We start from the raw sequence: 21,401 nt of genomic DNA, 5'->3' as shown, positions 1-21,401 counted from the left end.
GTAGGGAAGAAACTTTGGGTGGTGTCCCCAGACAGGGGGTTGGGTAAGAGATTTTGGTAGTAGGGTTAGATAGATCACAGGATGATCAGGAGCAAATTCTGAGGGGTGCCTTCATTTCCCGTGATTCCCTAGGAACCTAGGGATTCAGTTTCTTCCACAGAATATGTTCAATCAAATACTCTTTAGTCTCCACTGCAGAACTCCTCTGGCCTATGGGAAGAGTCCTTTGGTTTGGAGATAAATCACTAGCACCCCTACCCTGTCATTTTTAGCACCTGTTTCTCCAACACTCTCTATCCCTGCACACCCAAATCCTCTCTTATTAAAAGCATATTTTTCTTGGTCCTTCCTCCTATTCCTTGCTCCCCACAGTTCCCAGTACCCAAACACACCAGACTTACAACTTGACTCCTATATTTATTATAGAAAACAAGCAGAGAGTGGGGCAAAGGGCTCCAGACTTGGCCGAGAGTGTTCTAGGGGCCAGCTGGGATGCAGGAAAATGGCCCCTATACCTCACTTGGCAGCAGGCTCTGTTTTGGGTCCTATGAAACTGCTAAAGAGGTTAAACAGGCCTGTTTCCGCCTTCTTGATCAGGGGTGTCAGCTGCTCCTGAGTCTTCTCAAAGTAGGCGCTGGAATTATGAGGGATTACAGGTCACTATCAGGCACCTGAGGCCCTGGCAGTGTCTCACTGCTGGTGGGCAGTCTGACCCAGGATCCCAAACTCTAGTGCCTGGTCCATCCTGCCATGGCAAAGCCCTAGGAGGAAAAGCAAGGCCTCCACAGGGCAGAGGAGCAGACCCCAGAGTGACATTAAAGCCCAGTTCCTGCTGCCCTGACTGTCCAAGAGGCCATGGGATCACATGGTGAGGAAGGAAATTTTCTCTCAATTTAAAGCTAATCCTCCCTACTGCCTTAGCCTGAGCCCAGCCACCTTTGGGTGTCCCATCTTCCTTTCTTTTGTGCCATGGCCCACAGTCCCTAAACCACTTTCCCAGAGACTTACTTCGCCTGAGCCGGAAAATCCTGGGCCTTGGCCTTCTCCATTAAATCCTTGGTATAGTCAGTCACAGTCTGGAAGTACTGATAAAACAGCCCCTGCAGACTTGGCTCTTCTGCCTGTCTCCGTACCAATGCCCCTGCAAGTATGCACACACAGAAACACACCCTCAGCTAGGCCTCAAACAACGAGTCCTGGCCTCCTGCACACCTTTGCCAGTATCCAGTACTGGCAAAGTACCAGTACTGGCCAGTACCCAGTACTCAGCCCCCTCCCCAAACTAGTATCTAGTTCCAGGACTTTGGATGGGCTTTTTGGGTCTTAAGGGGGAAAGTTCTCCTTTTTGAGCCCTCTGGTTGCCAGACTGGGCATAGGAACACAGACAGATGGATAGTTCAGACCCCTGGCACCTCCTCCTCCTGGGGATCTCTTTTCCATATCATACTCACCTTCAAGGCTACAAATGGTGACGAGCAGCACAGTTAAAGCAAGCAGCTTCATGGTGGTGATGGAGGGGAAGATGGCCTGGGAACAGTTGGAGACAGGGGAGGACACTGAAGCTGAGGGACTTCAGCCCCTCCCTGGGGATCTCATTACCCAGGGGCCCACTCCAAAGCAGTTTCCTCCCTTCCCACCATTAAAACCTAGTCTTCTTTGGATGCTGCCCATACCTCTTGCTATCTCACCTTACCAAGGCAATGTCTGTCCTTGCTGGCTGTGCGTGTCCTGACTAGGAGTCAGGGGTTATATACCTGTTTGCTTCCCCACCCACTGTCAGGCGACAAGAACAGTGGAGGTGTCCAGTGGGGCAGAGGCCATGTTGGAGTAAACAAGTTGGAGAAATAGGGGAGGAGAGGACAAGCACATGGAGGCCTTCTGGTGATAGGGAGGTGGGGTGGAACAAAGGGCACAGATCTTAAGAGAAGTGACTTCCACCCTATCGGAGATGCATTCTGCTTTCTATTGGAGTCTGGGGTAGTAGTCCTTGGGGGCAGAATGCTACAGAAAGCAGGAGCCCTAGTTTTTCTCAGAGAAGGTCTGACATGAAGTCCCCAGCCCTTTGTAACTTTGACCATTTATAGGTATTTTTCATCTCTCCAACCCTACCTGCCTTCTCTGCAACTTGTCAGAGAGACATTGGGGAACAGAAGAAAGGAGAAAGGAGCTGAAATCAGAGGTAGGGGGAAGGGAATGAAAGGTAGGGTCAGAGGGCAGATGTGACAGACTCTGTCCTTCTTTGAGTTAATGTGTAATGAGATGGGGGAGAAAACATGACCCTCCAGGAAACTAACCAATGAGCACACTCTACCCCCAGTAAAACAAATTCAGAAAGTAGGCTGCCCTCCCCCTCCCAGCTGGAGGGCTCTGGCAGAGAAAGAAGGGAATGAGAGTCTTCTATCAATATAAAAGTTGAAGGTCACTGGTCTTCTAGGGTCTAGGTGGTGGTCAGCCAGTATGCGTTAGCAGGGGCCACGGCATCTCTCTCAGACCAAGGCCCTAGTCCTCATCCCAGCTGATGGTGAGCAAGGCAGAGCTATATTCCAAGGACTGGAGGTCTCCAGGTGAAATGAGTTAATAGCTATTAGAAGCAGTTTCTCTTGCCCTCAGAATTCCTGAGGGAGGGAGAGTTATGAGAGCTAGAGAGGCCTAGTGACCAGACCCAAAATATCTCTTTAGTGTTCCCCTACCCAGTAGCTGGCACTTGGGTTGTTCTCTACTGACTTGCCCCGGCCCTTCCATTTGCAGGTGGAAGTCCATATTCCTAGCTTTTTTGGCCAACTCTGCGTGGGGAATCAGAAAGGAAGGATTAACTACAGGCAGACAACTCTTTCAGGGAATGGTTCTACCACAACTAAGGCTGCAGGCCCTGCTTTCACCTAAACTCCCACACCCATTCCTATTCCACCAAGAGGTCAAGGCATGACGTCTGAGGTGTAGACTCCAGGAGGGAGGTGTGAGTGCATGTTTCAGAAGAGCTGCGCTCTCCTCCTCATTTGGAGGAGGACTGTGAGGGCGCTGTGAGGTGGATCCCCAGGAGTTCGTGGGTGGTGTTGGGGGCCACAAGTCACACGAACATGGGTTTCTAAGCAGTGTTTCGAGTCTTCCCTTCACCACTCTTCACAGAATGAGCCCCTAAGCTCTCTGTTGCGGGGAGCCTCACGGGTTCAGGCTGCCAGGTGCTCCCCCTAGTGTCCGCACACCACAGGTCTCCGACCTTGGAGCGCTTAGGGCCATAGGCTTGAGTACAGGAATTACAGCAGGCCCGCCTGCCTCTGCAGAGTCGGGCTCGGAGCGCTCTAGATGGTAGGCCTGCCACTCCTTTGCTTCCTGTTCGCCCATTGGTCCCCGGGAGACCTGGAGGCTTTTTTGTTAATTGATTGGGCGGGGCCCAATCAGGGGAGGCTCTTGTCTTTGAGCTCTCTTTTTGCCCTTTTCCAAGATGGCGCTCATGGCCACGCTGAAAATGCATCGTGAAGTCGCAGTCCTGCCATTACTCAAGATGGCTGCCCCCATCAAGATGACCGGGGAGTGCCGGGGGAAAAGGGGCAGCACAGTGGTCTGAGACGGTAAGGGCTACCGCTGCATCGCAAGCCTCATCTTGTAGCCTAGGAATTAAGAGGAGAAAGTAGGGGGCTGGGTGAGGTCTGTGTTGGGGGCTAGAGTTAGAGCGTGGGGGAGGGGACGGGGTGACAGGTAAGGGAGAGGGATCCGGGATGGGACAGGATCGTACCTGGGTTTCGTTCTTCTCACTGGTTATGAGAGTGCTCTTTCCCCACACTTTTCCTGTTGCAGGTCTACCCTCGGACCATGCGGAAGTTTCTGGGACTAGGGATCTGGCTGATGGGGGGTGGGGTCCGTGGGAGCTAGAAGGAGCAAAGCTCCCATTCCCAAGCTAGCCGCGGCCCCTTTCCCGTTCCCTGGACTGAAATGGGGAACACGTTAGGCCTGGCACCGATGGGGGCCTTGCATCGCCGGAGCCCCCGTCGAGAGGAACCTCTGCCCAACCCTGGAAGCTTCGATGAGCTGCACCGGCTATGCAAAGGTGGGAACTTGGCATTTGGAAGTCTCAAGTTGAAGAGGTAGAAGCGGGTGGGGGATGGTGATCTGGAAGGCTGGTGTCCAGTGATGGGAGTAGGAAGGGGGAGATCACAGCTCAGCATCTAGCCTACAGAGAGGAGCAGGTGCTGGAATGAAGTGGGGCATTTCCTTGCAGACTTGAAAGGAGGTCAGTTCCTCCAAAGCACTTTCTATGGGATTAAAAGGAAAGACTCCTCGGGTAAGGGTTCCTTGTCTATGCTTACTCCTTCCCTCCTCCCCCTGCTCCCTTCAGATGTATTCCCAGCACAGATGGAGGGAGTGAAGCTCGTTGTCAACAAGGTTCTGAGCAGCCATTTCCAGGTGCTCCCACTTCTCTGGCCCCCCTTTACTATTCTTCCCCGCCTGTCCCTGGATCCTTTTCTCCTTTCCTTTATACTCCAACCTTAGCCAGGCTCTATGGGACAAATGAGGGAGGATGTGGGACTCTATTTACTTCCCTTATCTGTGGGACTTGTTGCTTTTCATCTTGTGACCCTCTCTTTCTGTTGGAATATTGGGGATTTTTAAAAGGCCTTCTGGATGGGAACTAGGAAGACGATGAAGGGTGGTTAGAGATTGAAGGGGAGCAGGATGCACTCTCCATCATTGACTGCTCTTTTCTCAGGTGGCTCACACTGTGCACATGAGTGCCCTTGGCTTGCCTGGCTATCACCTCCATGCGGCCTACGCAGGGGACTGGCAACTTAGCCCCACTGAGGTGAGGGCTGCACCTACCGGGGTCATCTCCTTAAAGACCACCTAGGCCCTAGGTCTAGAGGAGGAGAAAGTGTGTATGTTCTGGGCAAGAAGGGACAGGTACCTGCTCCTGTGTCTTTTCTGAGTGGGAGAGAATGAGGAAACATCTTGTGCCGGGAGCCAGGAGTTTATGTTCTGGCTCCACTAGGGGGCGCTGGGTGATGTTAAGAAATTCTCTATTTGGATTTAGGCCAGTGGTGCCACCCAGTTCATTCCTACTGTCTCTGCTCTTCAACAGGTGTTCCCGACTGTGGTAGGGGACATGGACAGCAGTGGTAGCCTCAACGCCCAGGTCCTGTTCCTCCTGGCAGAGCGGCTCCGAGCCAAGGCTGTCTTCCAGGTACCCCGTGCTTCCTGCCTATATGTGCTAAAGAGTTTCCTTTCTTCTGTATGAGTACCCCACCCTGGGGTGTAGGGGGATAGTGATTGGAAAGAGGGAGGGATATTTTACTCCTCACTCTCCTCACTTAGACACAGCAGGCCAAGTTCCTGACTTGGCAGTTTGACGGCGAGTACCGGGGAGAAGACTACACAGCCACCCTGACCCTCGGAAATCCTGACTTGATTGGGGAATCAGGTGAGAAGTTGGGGCAGAGGCCTTTTTATCCTGGCTGCCCACTTGCTTAGGGTGTTGGGATCTCTTTGTTGTCTGTCCAGTTCCAGAATTAGAAGAGAAACTTCTTGGGCATACTGGGGTGGGGTTCCTGAAGTGAAGGACAGGCTGGACTCTCTGTGACTGACCCCATTTTTCTCTGTTCCTCCACAGTGATCATGGTCGCTCACTTCCTGCAGAGCCTCACTCATCGGCTGGTGCTGGGAGGAGAGCTGGTTTACCACCGGCGACCAGGCGAAGAGGGTGCCATCCTCACTCTGGCGGGGAAGTACTCTGGTATGGGGTAAAAAGGAATAGTGAAGGGCAAGGGAAGTTCTGGACCTGGCTGAGGGTCTAGGCCTAAATCCTCCTATGTAACATTCCTGTTCTCTGTGCTTTGATTTTCACAGCTGTGCACTGGGTAGCTACATTGAATGTGGGATCAGGTGGGGCCCATGCAAGTTATTACCACAGGGCAAATGAACAGGTGAGAGCGCAAACCAGATCGCCCACTGCAGCAAGTTGGCCAGGAATGTGTTTCCCTGTAGACCTGTGAGGCCCTGCTGATCTAGTCTCTTCCTTCCTATACAACACGTTTCCATGCATGCTTTCATTCCGCTGACTACCCTTCAGGACCCCTCTAACCTTTACTATGACCCATCTATCCTCCTTGCTCATGGTTCTCAGGTTCAGGTTGGAGTGGAGTTTGAGGCAAATACAAGGTTACAAGACACAACCTTCTCTTTTGGCTACCACCTGACTCTGCCCCAGGCCAACATGGTGTTTAGAGGTGAGGGTTTATTTATTTATTTATGCATACAAGAACTGGTGTGTAAGCCAGAGGTGTGGGGGGTGAGAGGATTCACCAGAGATAGAGTGGGGAGCAGAACAGGTGGATCTACTTAAATATACTGCTGAGGGGAGCAGCAGGTGAGACAGGAGATGTCTGTTGTACCATGTGGGTCAACTCCCTGGCTGGGGGATTGAACTCATGTTGCAGTGGCTGCCGATAGCTTAATAGTGCTGAGACTTAACACCTTGTGCCACTAGGGAGGCCTGAGGTGAGGGTTATTGAGGTGCCATTTGGAGGGGTGAGGGATCTGGCAGCTTCACCTTGTTTCTGCTGACTCCTTTCTTCAAGCTCTGTTCAATAGCCTAGTCTGTATTTCTTTCCCTACAGGGTTGGTGGATAGTAACTGGTGCGTGGGTGCTGTACTGGAGAAGAAGATGCCCCCCCTACCCGTCACCCTAGCCCTTGGGGCCTTCCTCAGTCATTGGCGCAACAGATTCCATTGTGGCTTCAGCATTACTGTGGGCTGAGGTTGTCCCAGAGTCCATCTCCACAGCAGCTGCCACCTCCGAGGCAGTGCCTGAGGGCCAGAGACTAGGCCCCTCTCCAGAGCCCACCTCACTGGGTGACCTCTAGGTCCCAGGAGCAGAGTGGGGGACAGGACCATGCCCTCTCAGAACTGGAGCTGCTATGGGGCAGCTGAGGGCAGTGGTCTGAGGCCCCACCTCTGCCATCGGCCCCCATGTCCTCTTCCCATCCTCTGTGGCTCTGGACTAAGGGAGAAAGATTACGGGGTATGTCTGGCTGAATTTTACCCCCTCATGGCCCTCCTTCATTTCCCTGTGGATTAAAGCTCTCTGCTTTTCCTCTTCAGAACAGAAAGTCTGCATAGGATTAGCTTCCCATCCTGTTTTCCACCTCAGGCTGAGAATGAAGGGCTAAATCTCTGACCTCAGAAAGTGGGGTCCACCTATCCCCAGAAAGAGTTTCTATATCCCTTAGCCCCGAGACTTTCTCCTTCCCTATCTTCCGTATTTCCAGAGAACAACTGTGTCCCCAGGGTCACCTCCCTGTACCCCCACCCCTGCCATGACCGCATGAAGAGGCAGTTATTGCTTTAGTCTTTTTTTCATTGCAACCCCAGGCTCCCTTCCTGCTGGTCTCAACCTCTGGCCCCAGCATCTTCCCTGTTCCAGTCTGTTGTGTCCAGATGGGCTGGGGATGAACAGTCAGGCCTCAGCTGCAGATCTCCTGGAGCAGTGGCATCATAGCAGACAGCCCCTGGATGTGCTGGATCTGGTACCCATATGCATTATTGATGCTCCGGAGCTCAGCCAGCAGGCCCAACAGTTTCGCATACAGAAACCTTTGGAGGAAGTAGTGGAGTCATTAGGGAAAGAGGATGAAAATAGGGGGACTGAGAGTCTGGTCCTGAGGTCCCTACCCCTCAGTGAAGCTAAATATGAACATGAAAGAAAATCATGCTCTGGTATATAACACATTTATCAGAGGTTCCCATGTCTTCTTTCACCATGCCCAGATTTTCTGGAGCCCAGAACTCTGAAGGCCAAATGTGAAGGAAGCCGCAGGCTTGAACAGAACATTAACTGTATGGAATCGTAGGGTTTGACCTTCTAGAGCAGGTTCTAGAAAGGGGTTCTAGAAGGTGGGTGCATTCTATGGCATGAAGCACCCTTCTTCTGACCAATCTAGTGGGCAAGAAAGATGTGGAACATACTCCAGGGCTGATAGGTCAAGGACTGTTGAGCCAGAGGTTGGCTTTGGCCATGAAACTGTATGACCATAACTTCAAGGGGAATAAAAAATGAAAGGAACTGGCCCATGGGAAAGGGAGAAGGGCCATGGAAAGAGAATGAAAGCAACTCTCAGGAGAGTTGGATGTTGAGGAACTGCCTGTCTTGGTCTCAGGAATGTTGTCATAAAGAGCCTGTGAGCTACTTTGCATCTATTGAATAAAAAAAAAAATCTGGAAAAAGTGAGATGAAGAAGCAGTAGAGCAATTTGGATGTTGGAACTACATGACATGGGAGGGAAGCACTAAACCCCCAAGAAAGTGGGTTTCCCAAAGAAAAGGACAGTGAAAAGGCATCTATTCTGAGCTCAGGGTTCGTCTGGCTCTGGGTAGCCCCCATCTCCCTGTCTCCGACCTGCCTCCATCTCCCACTGTACCGGTTCCGGGGCCTGGGCGGCTGGCCTCTGATGTAGCTCTGCAGAGTCAGGGCCATCTCCTCCTGTAGCTGATCAATCTCTTCTCTCCGGGTGACCCCGGGTCGGTCTGTAAGATAGGGAAGTGGGAAGGACAAGGTGGGGGCTGGGGCAGGTCTACACAGTGCGCTAGGAAGCTGAGGCCACTGGAAACCCGTTTTGCAGGTTTGAAGGCTAAAACGTCTGGGATGGATGGATTCAAGGAGCGGAGAGTGTGGGTAGTGGTAGCAGAACAGAAGAGGGCTTTGAGGTATGCTCACCAGGAGAGAACAGGGACATGGCTGCCATGAGCACGTATTCGGGCTCCTGCAGCTGCAGCCGCCGCAGTGTCCCATGGAAGCGAAAGAGCAACTCCAGGAACTCTTCCTGGAACCCCGCTGTGGGAGACACTAGGCTTAGGCCCCTCCAGGCCATCTCGGCACACACCATCCCACAAGGACACCTGCCTTTGGCTGTCTAGCACTGCTCACCATGAGCTCCGTCTTTTATCGTGTAGCGAAGAGGCCCACAGAGGAAGTTCTGAGTTTGGAGGCAGAAAGTGGTATTGAGTGCGATGTGACAGATTTCTACAGCTGCCCCCTTGAGGAGGGAGATCTGGTCCTCTATGGGCAGGGACCTTGGAAAAAAAGAAAACAAGGCACTTAAGACTCTTGCCTGAACTTCAGAAGTGGAGAGGAATCCCAGTCCTAACCGAGACACATGAAAACAAAGCTGGGAATCCAAGAGTGGTGTTTGGGAAGCCTGAGGGATGAGTTTGGTCAGTGCCCTTTTGGGCGTAATGGGGGCTATTATTGACCAGGTATGTGTTTTCTTCCAAAAGCTAAGGGAAGGTCACTCACCGGAAGAGGGGCAGGTCCTTGGTGAACTTGATAACTTGCTTGACCATGAAAGTGTTGATGTCTGCAAAGTGTGCAAGCAGGGGGAGTACCGGGCCCAGGGTGTGCAAGGGCTGCTGATGGACGAACAGATGAGCTGGAGGCTGCAGAGATCACAGCCTGAGCAAGAGGCCCAGCCCTGGGGCTCGCCTTTAGGCCTCGCCAGCCTCATCTTGGAGAGCTCCTCATCATGGAGCTTGCCTAGGCTGGGGTCTGGAGAAGTCCTGGCCTCTGTATGGGTGCCTGGCACACCGCCCCTTCCCTCAGGCCAGCCTCCTCGGGACTTTGGGTCACATTCCAGCCCCAAAGCCTCTGTGCTCACCCTGAACTGCACAAACTGGTCAAACATGGTGCCCATGTGGCGCGTGTGGGCCCCCAGGAGAGTCTGGACCAGGGCTTTCTGCTCCTTACTCAGCTGCACAGGTGCCTGTTGTGCCCGCCGCTCAGCCTGCTTTGCTCGCCGCAACGCCAGGGCTTCTGCCGACAGGATCACTATGACCAACCGTGCAAGAGAGTCAACAACGCTACTGAGAGCAGCAGAACACTCTGGGACAGGCCTGGTGTGAGACCCAGGAGATATCTGGGGTGAGGGGCTGGGAGAGAAGCTAAGGGCTCTCTGAGCTTGGCAGGAGTCCCTGTGCCTGCAGGTATAGGGGAGTCCTGTGCACTTCCCCCAGCCTGTGCAACTGACCCCAGGAGAGGAAGGAATGGTGTGAGGAGAGGTTGACTCCTGGGGGACACTGAAGAGGGAGAGGTGGAAATAACTAAAACCTCACTTCTGTTTGCAGAGCATTATAATTTCAAAGGTCTTAAGGTCAAATCTCACTGGAGGAAACAATCCTCTGTTGTTTTCAGAAACAACAGAGATTTCAGTGACAGGTCCAAGTTCACAAAATACTTAAGAGATGTAGACTGAATTCAAGCCAAGAGTTTTTGACTTCTCCAGTTTCCACTGCTGCACACTGAAAAGTGTGACATCATGGAAAAAGCTAAGGTCTGGGAGTCAGACAGACAAATTTGAATACAGACTACAACCTTTTAGCTGAGTGAACTTGGGCACCCAGTTACTTTGTTGGGTGGGGGGGGAGCGTTAATGATTTGTCAACAATTATCAAGTGCCTAAGTGACAGGCGCAATACTTGAGCCGAGAGAAGACAAGAATGTCTAGGGGAAGAGCATGGGATTGAGGGCATGCCAAGTACAAGTGCAAATCCAGATGACAGTGTGCCCAGCGCAGCTGAAGGTGGCATGAGGTCAGTGTGGCTGGGGGGATGCAGCCCTGGGCAAAAGTTAGGAAATAAAGTCTGAGGTGGTCTGGGGAGCTAGACCAGGGAAAGAGATGAGGAGTCATGGTAAGTTTTGACATAATCCCATTTGTTTCCAAAATTTCACTCTGCCTGCTGTGTGGGGAATACGTGGGGTCTGGGATGGTAGGGGACCAACTCACTATCCTTCTTCATGCCAGCATTTAGGCACTTCTGCAACCGGCAGGCTGGGCAGTGGCGCCTCTGGGCCTTGTTGACCTTACAGCTTCCAGCAAAGGGGCAAGAGAGAGTGGTGTTTTTGTTGACTGTTCGTCTGTGAGAGACAGAGATGTGAGGGTGGGGGTGACAATGCACCGGTGGGGATGTGAGGGTGGGAAATGACATGGTCTGAAGACCTGTGGTGCTGTGGGAAAATTTGAGCTGTGCCCAAAGGTTCCTAAGGGTAGCTGGGAGACAACACATTTCAAGCACGTCCTTGAGGACCCAGAATCACTCAGGAAAGTCTGGTTGATGCAGTTCGAGCTGGGTGCTTTGCAGGTGGTGAGCACATCATAACATACTCCTTTGACTCAGGGGTGGTAGCCATAGGACAAACACTTGGCCTTTCTTTTTTTTTTTTTTTTAATTTTTTATTATTTTTTTAATTTTCTAGAGGCATGTCTTATTTATTTATTTATTATTTGTTTGTTTGTTTGGTTTATACATGCACTGGGTACAGTCAGAAGCGCGGGAGGGTGAGAGAATTCACCAGAGCCAGAGCGGGGAGCAGAGCAGGCAGAAGGACCGAAGGACACTGCTGAGGGGAGCAGCGGGCGGCAGGAGAGGTCTGCGCGCCATGTGGGACCCTCCTCCGGTGGCCGGGGAGCAGCCGGGGATTGAACCGGCTGCAGAGGTTGCAGGCAGCTTCGCAACCCAGCGCTCAACCGCTGCGCCACTGGGGAGGCCCAACACTTGGCCTTTCTTCTGTTATTACCCCACCTGTTTATACAGTGTTGAAGTTGGCCAGATATAGCCTCAGGGCACAAGGCTCTGAGATGAGGGAGTAATGTAGCTCTACAAGCCCGGGCATGTGCCAGGGCTTAAAGGCAAGCACTTTGGGAGGATGTTTCTATTGAGGAAGAGGTTCTCACCTGAAGAAACCCTTGCAGCCCTCACAAGTCAGGGCATGGAAGTGATAGCCTGTGGCTCGGTCCCCACATACCACACAGTTCCTCGGCTCATCTTCCCTACTGGCCATGGCTTCAGGTATTGCGGTGGCTGTCACAGACCCCTGGGTGTGGGAGGGGTTAGCAGTCAGCTCAGCATGGGGGCAAGAGAGGGTGCTGTTCACCCTCCTCCTCCCCTCCACTTTCCCTCCTGCAGAGCTCCTTCCCTAACCTGTCCTTGACCTGACCCCCTGCCTTATTGCCTGTACTATATTGCTTTTTGTCTCTGGCCCCCAAAAGATTTCCGACCTGCTCCTCTAGGCACCATGCACCTACAGGCTACAGAATTTGGTATGAATGTCCTTCCCCAAAACCTGCTCCACCCTGCTTTCCCCTTGATCTCAAGAGCTATCAGTGTTGGAGTTAGGGGTTTGGCCCTCGGTACCTGGAAAACAGAGAATTTCTGTTGTGTGTGGCTTCCAGTTATTCTCAGCAACTCCCTAGTTCAGGCACAGACTCTGGACCCAGGGCAAAGGCCTGGGTGGGAGGTGTTCCCGGCATGCCCATGGTGCTGGTCACTGGCACATGGGGAGTGGGGAGGAGACCTGGTGGGTGGGGACCTTATCATGACTCATTAGAAGTGGTTCCTTATCAGACTCATGGAAATCTCCCCTACTGTTGAGTTTTAGGCTAGATCTGCAATCTCCTCTGTCCGTGGGTCCTGGAGGGGTTGGGAAAAGAGGAGAGACGGAGCCAGCTTTTCCATGTGCACTGGAAATCGTAAAAGCATCGGTATAACTATTGCACAGGCCCCCGAAAGGAATTTCTTAAAAAGAATTGGGATCTCATGAAGAGCTTGTGCAAATTGCTTGAAGAGGTCCCACTTCCTGAGGAGAGCTGAAGATTAAATCAGGGCCGCCTCAACACAATTAAAGAGAATTGTGTTGATCTGGGGACTCTTGCACCAGAGTTGGCTTCATTGACGAGTGACCTGCGCAGTGACACAGGCCCTGTGCCCCAGGGGTCTTTGGCTTGGCTTAATGCACTACTCTTGCTATCTTGGAAATCTTCATGGTTTTTGAACAATGTGTTCTACATTCTTATCTTTCAGGGGGCCCTAAAAATTATGTTTTGGGTCCTCTCTGCAGTCCAGATGAAGAACTTCTAGTTAATACGTTTAGAATCAGAAGTGGGTGTTTTCACTAGGGTTGAAGAATATTTTTGTAAGTATAAAAAGTTATATGTACTCTTCCATGTTATAGGTACTCTTTCAATTATATGTACTCTTCTGTTCTCCTATGAACAGAAAAAGTAATTTCAAAAACTGTGTGGGATGGATAATATATCGGAGACATTGGTGTTAGAAAAATCTGACTCTAGGGGCCTACCTGATGGCTCAGGGGTTAAAGTCTCAGCTATCTCCAGCCAGCTGCATGAGTTAGATCCAGGACCAGGGAGCTAACCCACATGGTGCAGCAGACCTCTCCTGTCTCTCCTGTTCTGCTCCCCACTCTATCTCTGGTGAACCCTCTCAACCCCACCCCACTCCCGCCCCGCCCCGCACCTCTGGCCTGCACTCTAGTTCTTGTATGCATACATAAATAAAAATAAATCTTTTTTTAAAAAAACCAAAGAAAAATCTGACTCTGCCATGCTAGAATAAAGTCCAAGTTTCATTCTTGCCCTTTGGAAGATCCTCACCCATATCTGCTGGGTGTTTGTTGTTTCAGCCTTTCATAGTCTTCTGCCACTAGAAATCATCTTTCCTTTCCTCTTTTTCTTTTGCTGTCATGTCTTCTGCTTCTTCAGTTAAGAGTCAAGTTATAATTGATGTTGCTCCAAAGATGAGTTAAAAACCCAAGTGCAGGTTAGAACAATAAAAAGAGCGAGAGAGAGAGAGAGAGAGAGAGAGAGAGAGAGAACAGAGATTGAATTAAGAACTTTCTTTAGATTCCCAGGAAGAGTTGGTGGCACCCTTAATCCCAAGTGGCACAATATCCAACTATGCATAACTCACTGTATTTTGAATTAAGTGGGTTTGCAGAGAGCACAGGTGCTTAGCTTTGATTCTTGGGAGATTGAGCATATTTATGTGTATGCTGATGTCTTAGCTTGGGTATGACTCTGAGAATTCATACTAATTCAATCAACAAATATTGGCTGAGAACCTGCTAGACACTTCTAGGATTAAAAAAATGCTCTCTATCCTAATGGAGTTTAAATACACTGTCAGTTGTGGACCCAGACTTTTAAATAGCCATAAATACTTAGATCACTGTATTTATAGCTACATAAATACACTTGGATCACTGATAAAATACTTGGATAACTGATGACGCTATGCACAGAGCATCAGGGGGGACCACAGAAGAGGGGTACCAAATCCTGCTTTGATGTTAACCAGGTGAAAATAAAAAACAATTCTGGCAGAGGGTGCAAGTTCAAGAAACCAGATAGAAAAAATAGGATATGGTGGAATCATAAGCTAGCCTCTTTTGTTCACATTTCAGGCTGAGAGTGAGAAAAAAGAAGTTCAGAGAGATGAGCTTGAGGTTGAGATACAGGCAGGACCAGTGCCTAGGAGACCTCATATGTTAGATCAAGCAGCTTGAGTCCCAAGAAGTTTTGAAAGGGTAAGCTGGGAAATGAATGGTCACCCATTTTTGCCCACTCCTAGTATCTGTTATTTTGTTTGTTTAGATTCCACATACAAGTGAGATCCTACAGTACTTGTCTTTCTCTGATTTATTTCCCTTGTTTCACAAGGTTAACTGATATCTTCTTCCAACATGCCTGCCCAGACCAGGGTCTGAAAGACATTTGTGTTGGTTGTGGGCTGTTTTAAGAGATATGTGAACTTCAGGGCCTCCCCTGGTGGTGCAGCGGTTGAACGCTGGGCTGTGGGGCTGCCAGCAAGGGTTCCACAAAAGGAAAAAAAAAGATATCTGAACTTCAGTTTTCTTTTTCTTTTTCTTATTTTTTACTTCAGCTTTCTTATCTGGAAAAAAGTTAATAACACCCACTAGCCAGGTTTGTTGTTAAGATCAAATAAAGAATTGATGTAAAATCCTTTACACAATGCTTCAAACATGGAAGGGATTCCACTCATATTCATTCTCTTACTCTCTTCCTCTCCTTCCCCTGCACTGCACTCTCTCCCAGGTACCAAGTAAAAGCTGGGAAGTCACCTGGCCTCTTTTCTCTCCCTCATTACCTAAAAATAATGAAGACCATGTCCTGTAATTCCTGTCTCCTGACCTGGACACACCCACTACCTTTTAGCTGAGCCCAGGCCCTCATCATTTTCCATTTTTACTGCAGTAGACTAATAAGTTATTCTCCCTACGACCAGCCTCATCCATTTCCAAACCATCCTCCATTCTGTTGCTATTTCTGAAATGCAAATTTGATCATGTCTCTCCCCTACTTAAAATTCTTCATTTGCTTCTCATCACCTTCAGGATAAAATCCAATCCCTTTAGCATGTCACACAAAAGTCCTTTATGACTGGCTCCTGCTTATTATTCTTCCTCGTCTGTTCCAACCCTCTGCCCTTCCCTAAGCTAACATATCACACTTGGGCTCTAGATGTGCTTCGGCATTTACAGTATCCTGAATACTCACCTCTGAACACCTGCCCTTGTTGTTCTGTCTGACTGGAATCCCTGCACACACCCCACTTTTGACCTCCCTCCTCTGTTCCTCCTGACCCTCTTGGCCCTTCAGGCCTGAATGGAGATCACCCCTGGGGGACTGTGGATTGGAGCCTGTGCACACGTTTGTCTCAGCACTTATGTTGCAGAGTGATTGTGTCTGCCTCTGTCAATCAACTGTGAGTTGTTGAGGTCAAGAGCTGCATCTTTTATTTCTGGATGCTTCGGGTCTCATGTATTATATGTACTCCGGGCACATATAATAAATGCTTTGGGATGGATAAGTGGGCTAAATTATGAATTAAGGTCTGATTCCAAACTCATAGTGCCTTTTGGGACAAAATGGATGGATTTTGAGGTGATTATGCTAAGCAAAATAAGTCAGAAAGTGAAAGACAGTTACCAGATTGTTTCACTTATTTGTGGAATGTAAATAACAAAAAAAGCAAACTGGCAAAGCACAGTAAAAATAATTCTTAGACTCTGTGAAAAATATACTGGTTACCAGAGGAAATGAGGGGGGTGTAGGAGGGTGTAGGGGAGGAGAGGGGTGAGGACATTTGTACAGGAGTTTCAGTGGAGGGTGAATGAGCATGTGCACATATGGAGGTGCGAAAATGTACCCTCCAAATGATATGATTATGTAAATGATTGATAGATTAATAAAATTTGAGGAAAAAATAAAAATCAATGAAAAAAATTAAGCAAGCAAACAAACAAACTCATGTTCTTTGCATGTGGGCACATGTCATTATTTGTGAACGTTTGTTAATTCAACAAATATCCAGTGGGTATCCACTTTGTGTTTTTTTGTTTTGTTTTGTTTTTTTAAAGATTTATTTTTATGCATACAAGCTCTGGGGTAGAGGCCAGAGGTGGGGGCTTGAGAGGATTCACCAGAGACAGAGTGGGGAACAGAACAGGCAGATTGACTGAAATACACTGGTGAGGGGAACAGAGGCGAGCCAGGAGAGGTCTGCTGTGCCATATGGGTCACCTCCCTGGCCTGGGGATCGAACTCGTGCTGCAGTGGCTGCGGATAGCTTCATGGTGCTGCGTCTCAACCCCTTGTGCCACCAGGGAGTCCTGGTTATACACTTTGTGTCAGGTGCTTTCTCCACTAGAAGACCCATGGTGTCAGCTGGATTCATTCCTGTTCCCCTTTGCGCTGCTATCCCTTCACAGCCTATATCCTGTGTCATCCTCTCTCTCTGATGGGGTACCCATTAGCCTTCTAGTCTAAGTCCTGACTCCTTTCTGACTTCTAAACCCTTCCTAACTTCTATCCCTACCAGTCATGTTTGCATTTGCCATGTGGTCAGCCTAATTCAGATGTCCATTGGGCCAAATTTCTAATCTGGTCCCCAGGTTCTGAGACAAAAAATTCTTTGAAGAGGAAAGGTTCATGTTACCTGCGACCTTCTTTTCAGCTTGTAATCTGTTTTTTTTTTTTTTTTGTGGGTCCCTCCTGGCCCAACCAGTGCTGCAGAGGCAGCGCTCAACTGTTGTGCCACCAGGGGAGGCCCCTTGTAATCTGGTTTTAATCTTTCTCTGAATTCACCAATGATCTTCTGTTGCCTGTTGAATTTCAACAATTTTCTCTTATTTTTTCCCAATCAGCCTTCCTACCGATTTTGACTCCCTTACAGCTAAATTATCTTCTTTTGAACTCTTCCTCCATTGCTGCTATGATGCCATCATTCCTGGCTCTCCACTTGTATTTCTAGCTGCTTTTTTCCTTTCCTCCTCTGTTGGATTCTCTTTTGTCCTAAGCATGTGGGTTTTTCTTGAAGGCTTGATTTTATCCTCCCTACCTTTCTTTTTCGCTGTTCCTCCCAAATAATTCCTCTATTCACAAGGCTCTGGAGAAATGTAAAAACAGCTAATATTTGAACATTATGGTTTACAGAGCACCTTTATATACCTGATTTCATGTATCCTCCCTCTGGTATGAGAAGGTCTCCAAAACCTATGACTCCTTTTCCATGGGATCTTGCTGTTCTTAGTGGTCCCTTCTGATGTCTGTTCAGATTATATCATGTTCTATTTCTTTCTTGGACTCCCACGGCACTGCCTGGACTTCTGTCACAGCACCTGTGACAATATCACACCTTTGTGTTCACATGACTGCCTCTCCCTACTACACTGTGAGCTCTATGTCATGTGGGTCGTCTTCTTTTTTTTTTTTTTTCAAAGATTTATTTATTTATTTATTTATTTATTTATTTATTTATTTATTTATTTATTTATTTATTTATACAAGCACTGGGTACAGTCAGAAGCGCAGGAGGGTGAGAGGATTCACCAGAGCCAGAGCGGGGAGCGGAACAGACAGAATGACGAAGTACACTGCTGAGGGGAGCAGCAAGCGTGGCAGGAGAGGTCTGCGCACCATGATGGGACCCTCGCCTATGGCCAGGGATCGAACTGGCACTGCAGAGGCTGTGGGCAGCTTCGCAGCCCAGCGCTCAACCGCTGCGCCACCAGGGAGGCCCTCATATGGGTCTTCTTATCCCAACACCAGGCATATGTCCTGGCCACAATGTGTGCTTAATAACTAATGAATGATTGAATAATTTCCCCTATTTCTTGGATTTCAAGTCACTTTGAATCCTCTCCTAAATCTTGTTAGTTATCAAGTCTCATCGATTCTTGATCCCTTATGTCTGTTACTGTCACTGCACTCACCCAGGCTCTGATTTTGCACAACTTCCATATCCCCATCTTGGTCTCCCTGCTTCTAGTCTTTCTCTTGCCAAGTCAGTGCTCTCTCTGTTTCCTCTCTAAAACTGCTCTCTGTGGGCCTCCCTGGTGGCGCAGCGGTTGAGCGCTGGGTTGCGAAGCTGCCCACGGCCTCTGCAGCGCCGGTTCAATCCCCGGCTGCTCCCCTGCCACCGGAGGAGGGTCCCACATGGCGCGCAGACCTCTCCTGCCGCCCGCTGCTCCCCTCAGCAGTGTACTTCGGTCCTTCTGCCTGCTCTGCTCCCCACTCTGGCTCTGGTGAATTCTCTCACCCTCCCGCGCTTCTGACTGTACCCAGTGCATGTATAAACAAAACAAACAAACAAAACCAGCAAACAAATAAATAAAGCATGCCTCTATAAATAAATAAATAAATAAATAAAACTGCTCTCTGTGTGAGGGTCAGTTTTATTTTGTTTTATTTTATTTTTTATTTATTTATACAAGAACTGGAGTATAGGTCGGAGGTGCGGGAGGGTGAGAGAATTCACCAGAGACAGAGTGGGAATAGAACAAGCAGAATGACCAAAATACACGGGGCAGTGGGCGAGGGAGGAGAGGTCTGCTGTGCCATGTGGGTTTCTCCCTGGCCAGCCGGGAATCAAACCCGTGCTGCAGAGGTTGCAGACAGCTTCCACAGCGCAGCGCTCAACCTGCTGTGCCACTCGGGAGGCCCGAGGGTCAGGTTTAAATCCCTTATTCTAATCTCAAGGCTCTCATGAGCCACACATGAACCACAACTTCCCTATCTTAAACCTTAGTCTTCTTTCATCATTTTTCTCTCGTTATCAGCCAGATGCCAAACAGATGCACTCTCTCTTCCTTCCTCCCTTCTTTCCGTCATTTTATCCTTCCTTTAAAGCCAACCAAATCTCATTTTCCCTGAGAGGTTTTGGTCTCTTTTTTGTCTTAGACAGTGTCATTTTTCTTTGACTTCTTTCTTACTACCTACCATTACATGACTATTGTACCACAATTGGACATTAATCATCTATGGCAGGAGTTGGCTATTTGTGGCCAGGGAGCCAAATCTTGCCTGTTGCCAGTTTTTGCAGTCTGTGAGCTAAGAATAGCTTTTACATTAACGTTTTAAAAGAAAGTATATTTCATGACACAAAAATTACATGAAATTCATACTCCAGTATCCACAAATTAGGTCTTATTAGAATATAGCCACACCTATTTGTTTATATACTATCTATGATTGCTTTCAGACTATAATGGCAGATGAATAATTTCAACAGAGATCATAAGGCTTGCAAAGCCTAAAATTTACTCCCTGCCTATGATAGAAAAAGCTTGTTGAGTTCAGATCTAGGGTCTTGAATTGTCTTTTTTTTTTTTCAAGATTTATTTTATTTATTTGTGCATAAAGAGCTGGGGTATAGGCCAGAGGTGCGGGGGGAGGTAGGGTGGGTGAAAGAATTCACCAGCAACAGAGTGGGGAGCAGAACAGGTGGATCAACTGAAATACACTGCCCACTGCTGAGGGGAGCAGCAAGCCAGACAGGAAAGGTCTGTTGCACCATGAGTGTTAGCTCCCTGCTGCTGACAGATTCACAGTGCTGAGACTTACCCCCTTGTACCACCAGGGAGGCCCTTGAATTCTCTTTATAATTTTTGCACAGCTTTTTAAGAACTTTGGAGAGGTCTGTTTCGATAAAGACAATCTTTTTTGATGCTAATTAGCTGATCATTAGAAAGGTGGGGGAAGCTAGAGGAGTAGGCTGCATAGAGTGGGTAGGAGCTAGCCTAGTTAGAAATTTAGTCACGAAGGCAACCAGGTTCCCATATGGAAGTGAGAAGCAAAAGAGCTCAGGTGGATGTAAAAAAGAGGGGATCCTTTTTTCCCCATCTCCTCTATTTCTGACGTGGTAGAGAAAAATGTGAAAGCACAGAGGGTCTCGCTGAGAAAGGCTATTTGCAGTATTACCTGAATCCGTTGTTGAGCAATGACTGGTTGCCACCAGAGAGTAGCTTAGTTTTTAATGAGTCAGCTGTTACAGGCCATGAAAGTATCACAGCTGGGCCTTCCCGGTGGCGCAGTGGTTGAGCGCTGGGTTGCGAGGCTGCCCGCAGCCTCTGCAGCGCAGGTTCCATCCCCGGCCACCGGGCGAGGGACCCACATGGCGCGCAGAACTCTTCTGCCGCCTGCAGCTCCCCTCAGCAGTGTGCTTCATCTGTTTGCCTGTTCTGCTCTGGCTCTGGTGAATTCTCTCACCCTCCCATGCTTCTGACTGTACCCAGTGCTTGTATAAATAAATAAATAAATCTTAAAAAAAAAAAAAGGTATTATTAAAAAAAAAAAAAAAAAAAAAAGAAAGTATCACAGCTAACCCTGAAAGTGTTTGGCTTTGGCTGACTGAAGCTGTAAGTAGACTAAGAGGTTTTACAATACCTAGAAGTATCACAGGCAAGAGAATTTAAAGGATATCCTTAAGTAGAAGTGAAAGTTAACTATTTAGATAAACAGTTATAGCGTTGGAGTTTTCAGAAAGTTCAGGACTCTTACCAAGGTGTTTTCAACTTGCTCTAATCATATTTTTTTTATTAAAAGTTATACAACATAGGGCCTCCCTGATGGCGCAAGGGGTTAAGATGCAACCTATGAAGCTAACCGCAGCCACTGCAGCACGAGTTCTATCCCTGGCCAGGGAGTTACCCACATGGCGCAGCAGACCTCTCCTGACTCGCCCGCTGCTCCCCTCAGCAGTGTATTTCAGTCAATCCACCTGTTCTGTTCTCCACTCTGTCTCTGGTGAATCCTCTCACCCCCCGCACCTGTGGCCTATACCCCAGCTCTTGTATGCATAAAAAGAAAATAAATCTTAAAAAAAAAAACCTATACAAGATAGTAATTATTGAGTAATAGTTCACCTTACTGAAAAATAATCTTTGTAGACAAAAGGGTGGGCTTCATCTTCTATGTCTGCTCCCCTCATTTGGGCAGAGTCCACTTGGCTAGTCTTGCTATTAGAGATGGACCTCCAAATAGGTTGCTACCTGATTGACAGAAAGAAACAAGCTAGACTTTAGGACATAGGACTTGCCTATTGGAACTGATTTTAGTGACAACAGTAGGAAAAAAGTTAAAACCAGTCTCTCCTTTTTAAATAGCTTCACCACCATGCGCAGCACCTTGGAGGGCACATTGTCAGATTGAGATAGAATGAATAACTGGTTGTAAGTTAGCTTCTTTCTTTTTTTTTTTTTTTCTTTTTTTGAGAGGGGTGTTCATTACTTATTCAAGTGGATACTAGGTGATCATCACTTTATT

At 48.6% G+C, this 21,401-nt stretch overlaps 3 protein-coding genes across 10 annotated transcripts; 1 reads left to right on the top strand and 2 right to left on the bottom strand.

The window, feature by feature from the left end:
- Nucleotides 1-414: 414 nt before the first annotated feature.
- Nucleotides 415-5,605, bottom strand: APOA2 (apolipoprotein A2). 8 transcript variants are annotated; one of them, XM_054693530.1, is made up of 4 exons: nt 5,578-5,605; nt 1,452-1,527; nt 1,009-1,141; nt 415-634 (listed from the first exon to the last, which is right to left on the bottom strand). In XM_054693530.1, the coding sequence occupies exons 2-4, from the start codon at nt 1,501-1,503 to the stop codon at nt 517-519; spliced, it is 303 nt and encodes a 100-aa protein (XP_054549505.1). In that variant the 5' UTR covers nt 1,504-1,527; nt 5,578-5,605; the 3' UTR covers nt 415-516. The 8 variants fall into 8 exon arrangements, with proteins under 8 accessions (XP_054549505.1, XP_037362525.1, XP_037362527.1 ...); XM_037506628.1 differs by lacking the exon at nt 5,578-5,605 and adding an exon at nt 3,734-4,104; XM_037506630.1 differs by lacking the exon at nt 5,578-5,605 and adding an exon at nt 3,218-3,309.
- Nucleotides 3,474-9,533, top strand: TOMM40L (translocase of outer mitochondrial membrane 40 like). The gene is made up of 10 exons (XM_037506623.2): nt 3,474-3,569; nt 3,796-4,045; nt 4,334-4,401; nt 4,706-4,798; nt 5,075-5,176; nt 5,308-5,413; nt 5,603-5,725; nt 5,839-5,915; nt 6,116-6,218; nt 6,609-9,533. The coding sequence occupies exons 2-10, from the start codon at nt 3,931-3,933 to the stop codon at nt 6,746-6,748; spliced, it is 927 nt and encodes a 308-aa protein (XP_037362520.1). The 5' UTR covers nt 3,474-3,569; nt 3,796-3,930; the 3' UTR covers nt 6,749-9,533.
- NR1I3 (nuclear receptor subfamily 1 group I member 3) lies at nt 7,321-11,821 on the bottom strand. The gene is made up of 8 exons (XM_054693531.1): nt 11,715-11,821; nt 10,767-10,897; nt 9,642-9,811; nt 9,284-9,423; nt 8,915-9,060; nt 8,705-8,833; nt 8,409-8,550; nt 7,321-7,584 (listed from the first exon to the last, which is right to left on the bottom strand). The coding sequence occupies exons 1-8, from the start codon at nt 11,819-11,821 to the stop codon at nt 7,455-7,457; spliced, it is 1,095 nt and encodes a 364-aa protein (XP_054549506.1). The 3' UTR covers nt 7,321-7,454.
- Between the last annotated feature and the right edge of the window lie 9,580 nt (nt 11,822-21,401).

Source organism: Talpa occidentalis, unplaced genomic scaffold, assembly GCF_014898055.3.
Source record: "Talpa occidentalis isolate TD23 unplaced genomic scaffold, MPIMG_talOcc4v2.1 talOcc4.12, whole genome shotgun sequence".
NCBI lineage: Eukaryota > Metazoa > Chordata > Mammalia > Eulipotyphla > Talpidae > Talpa > Talpa occidentalis.
The sequence above is the reverse complement of the archived record's forward strand: the minus strand, read 5'-3'. Positions and strand labels throughout refer to the sequence as shown.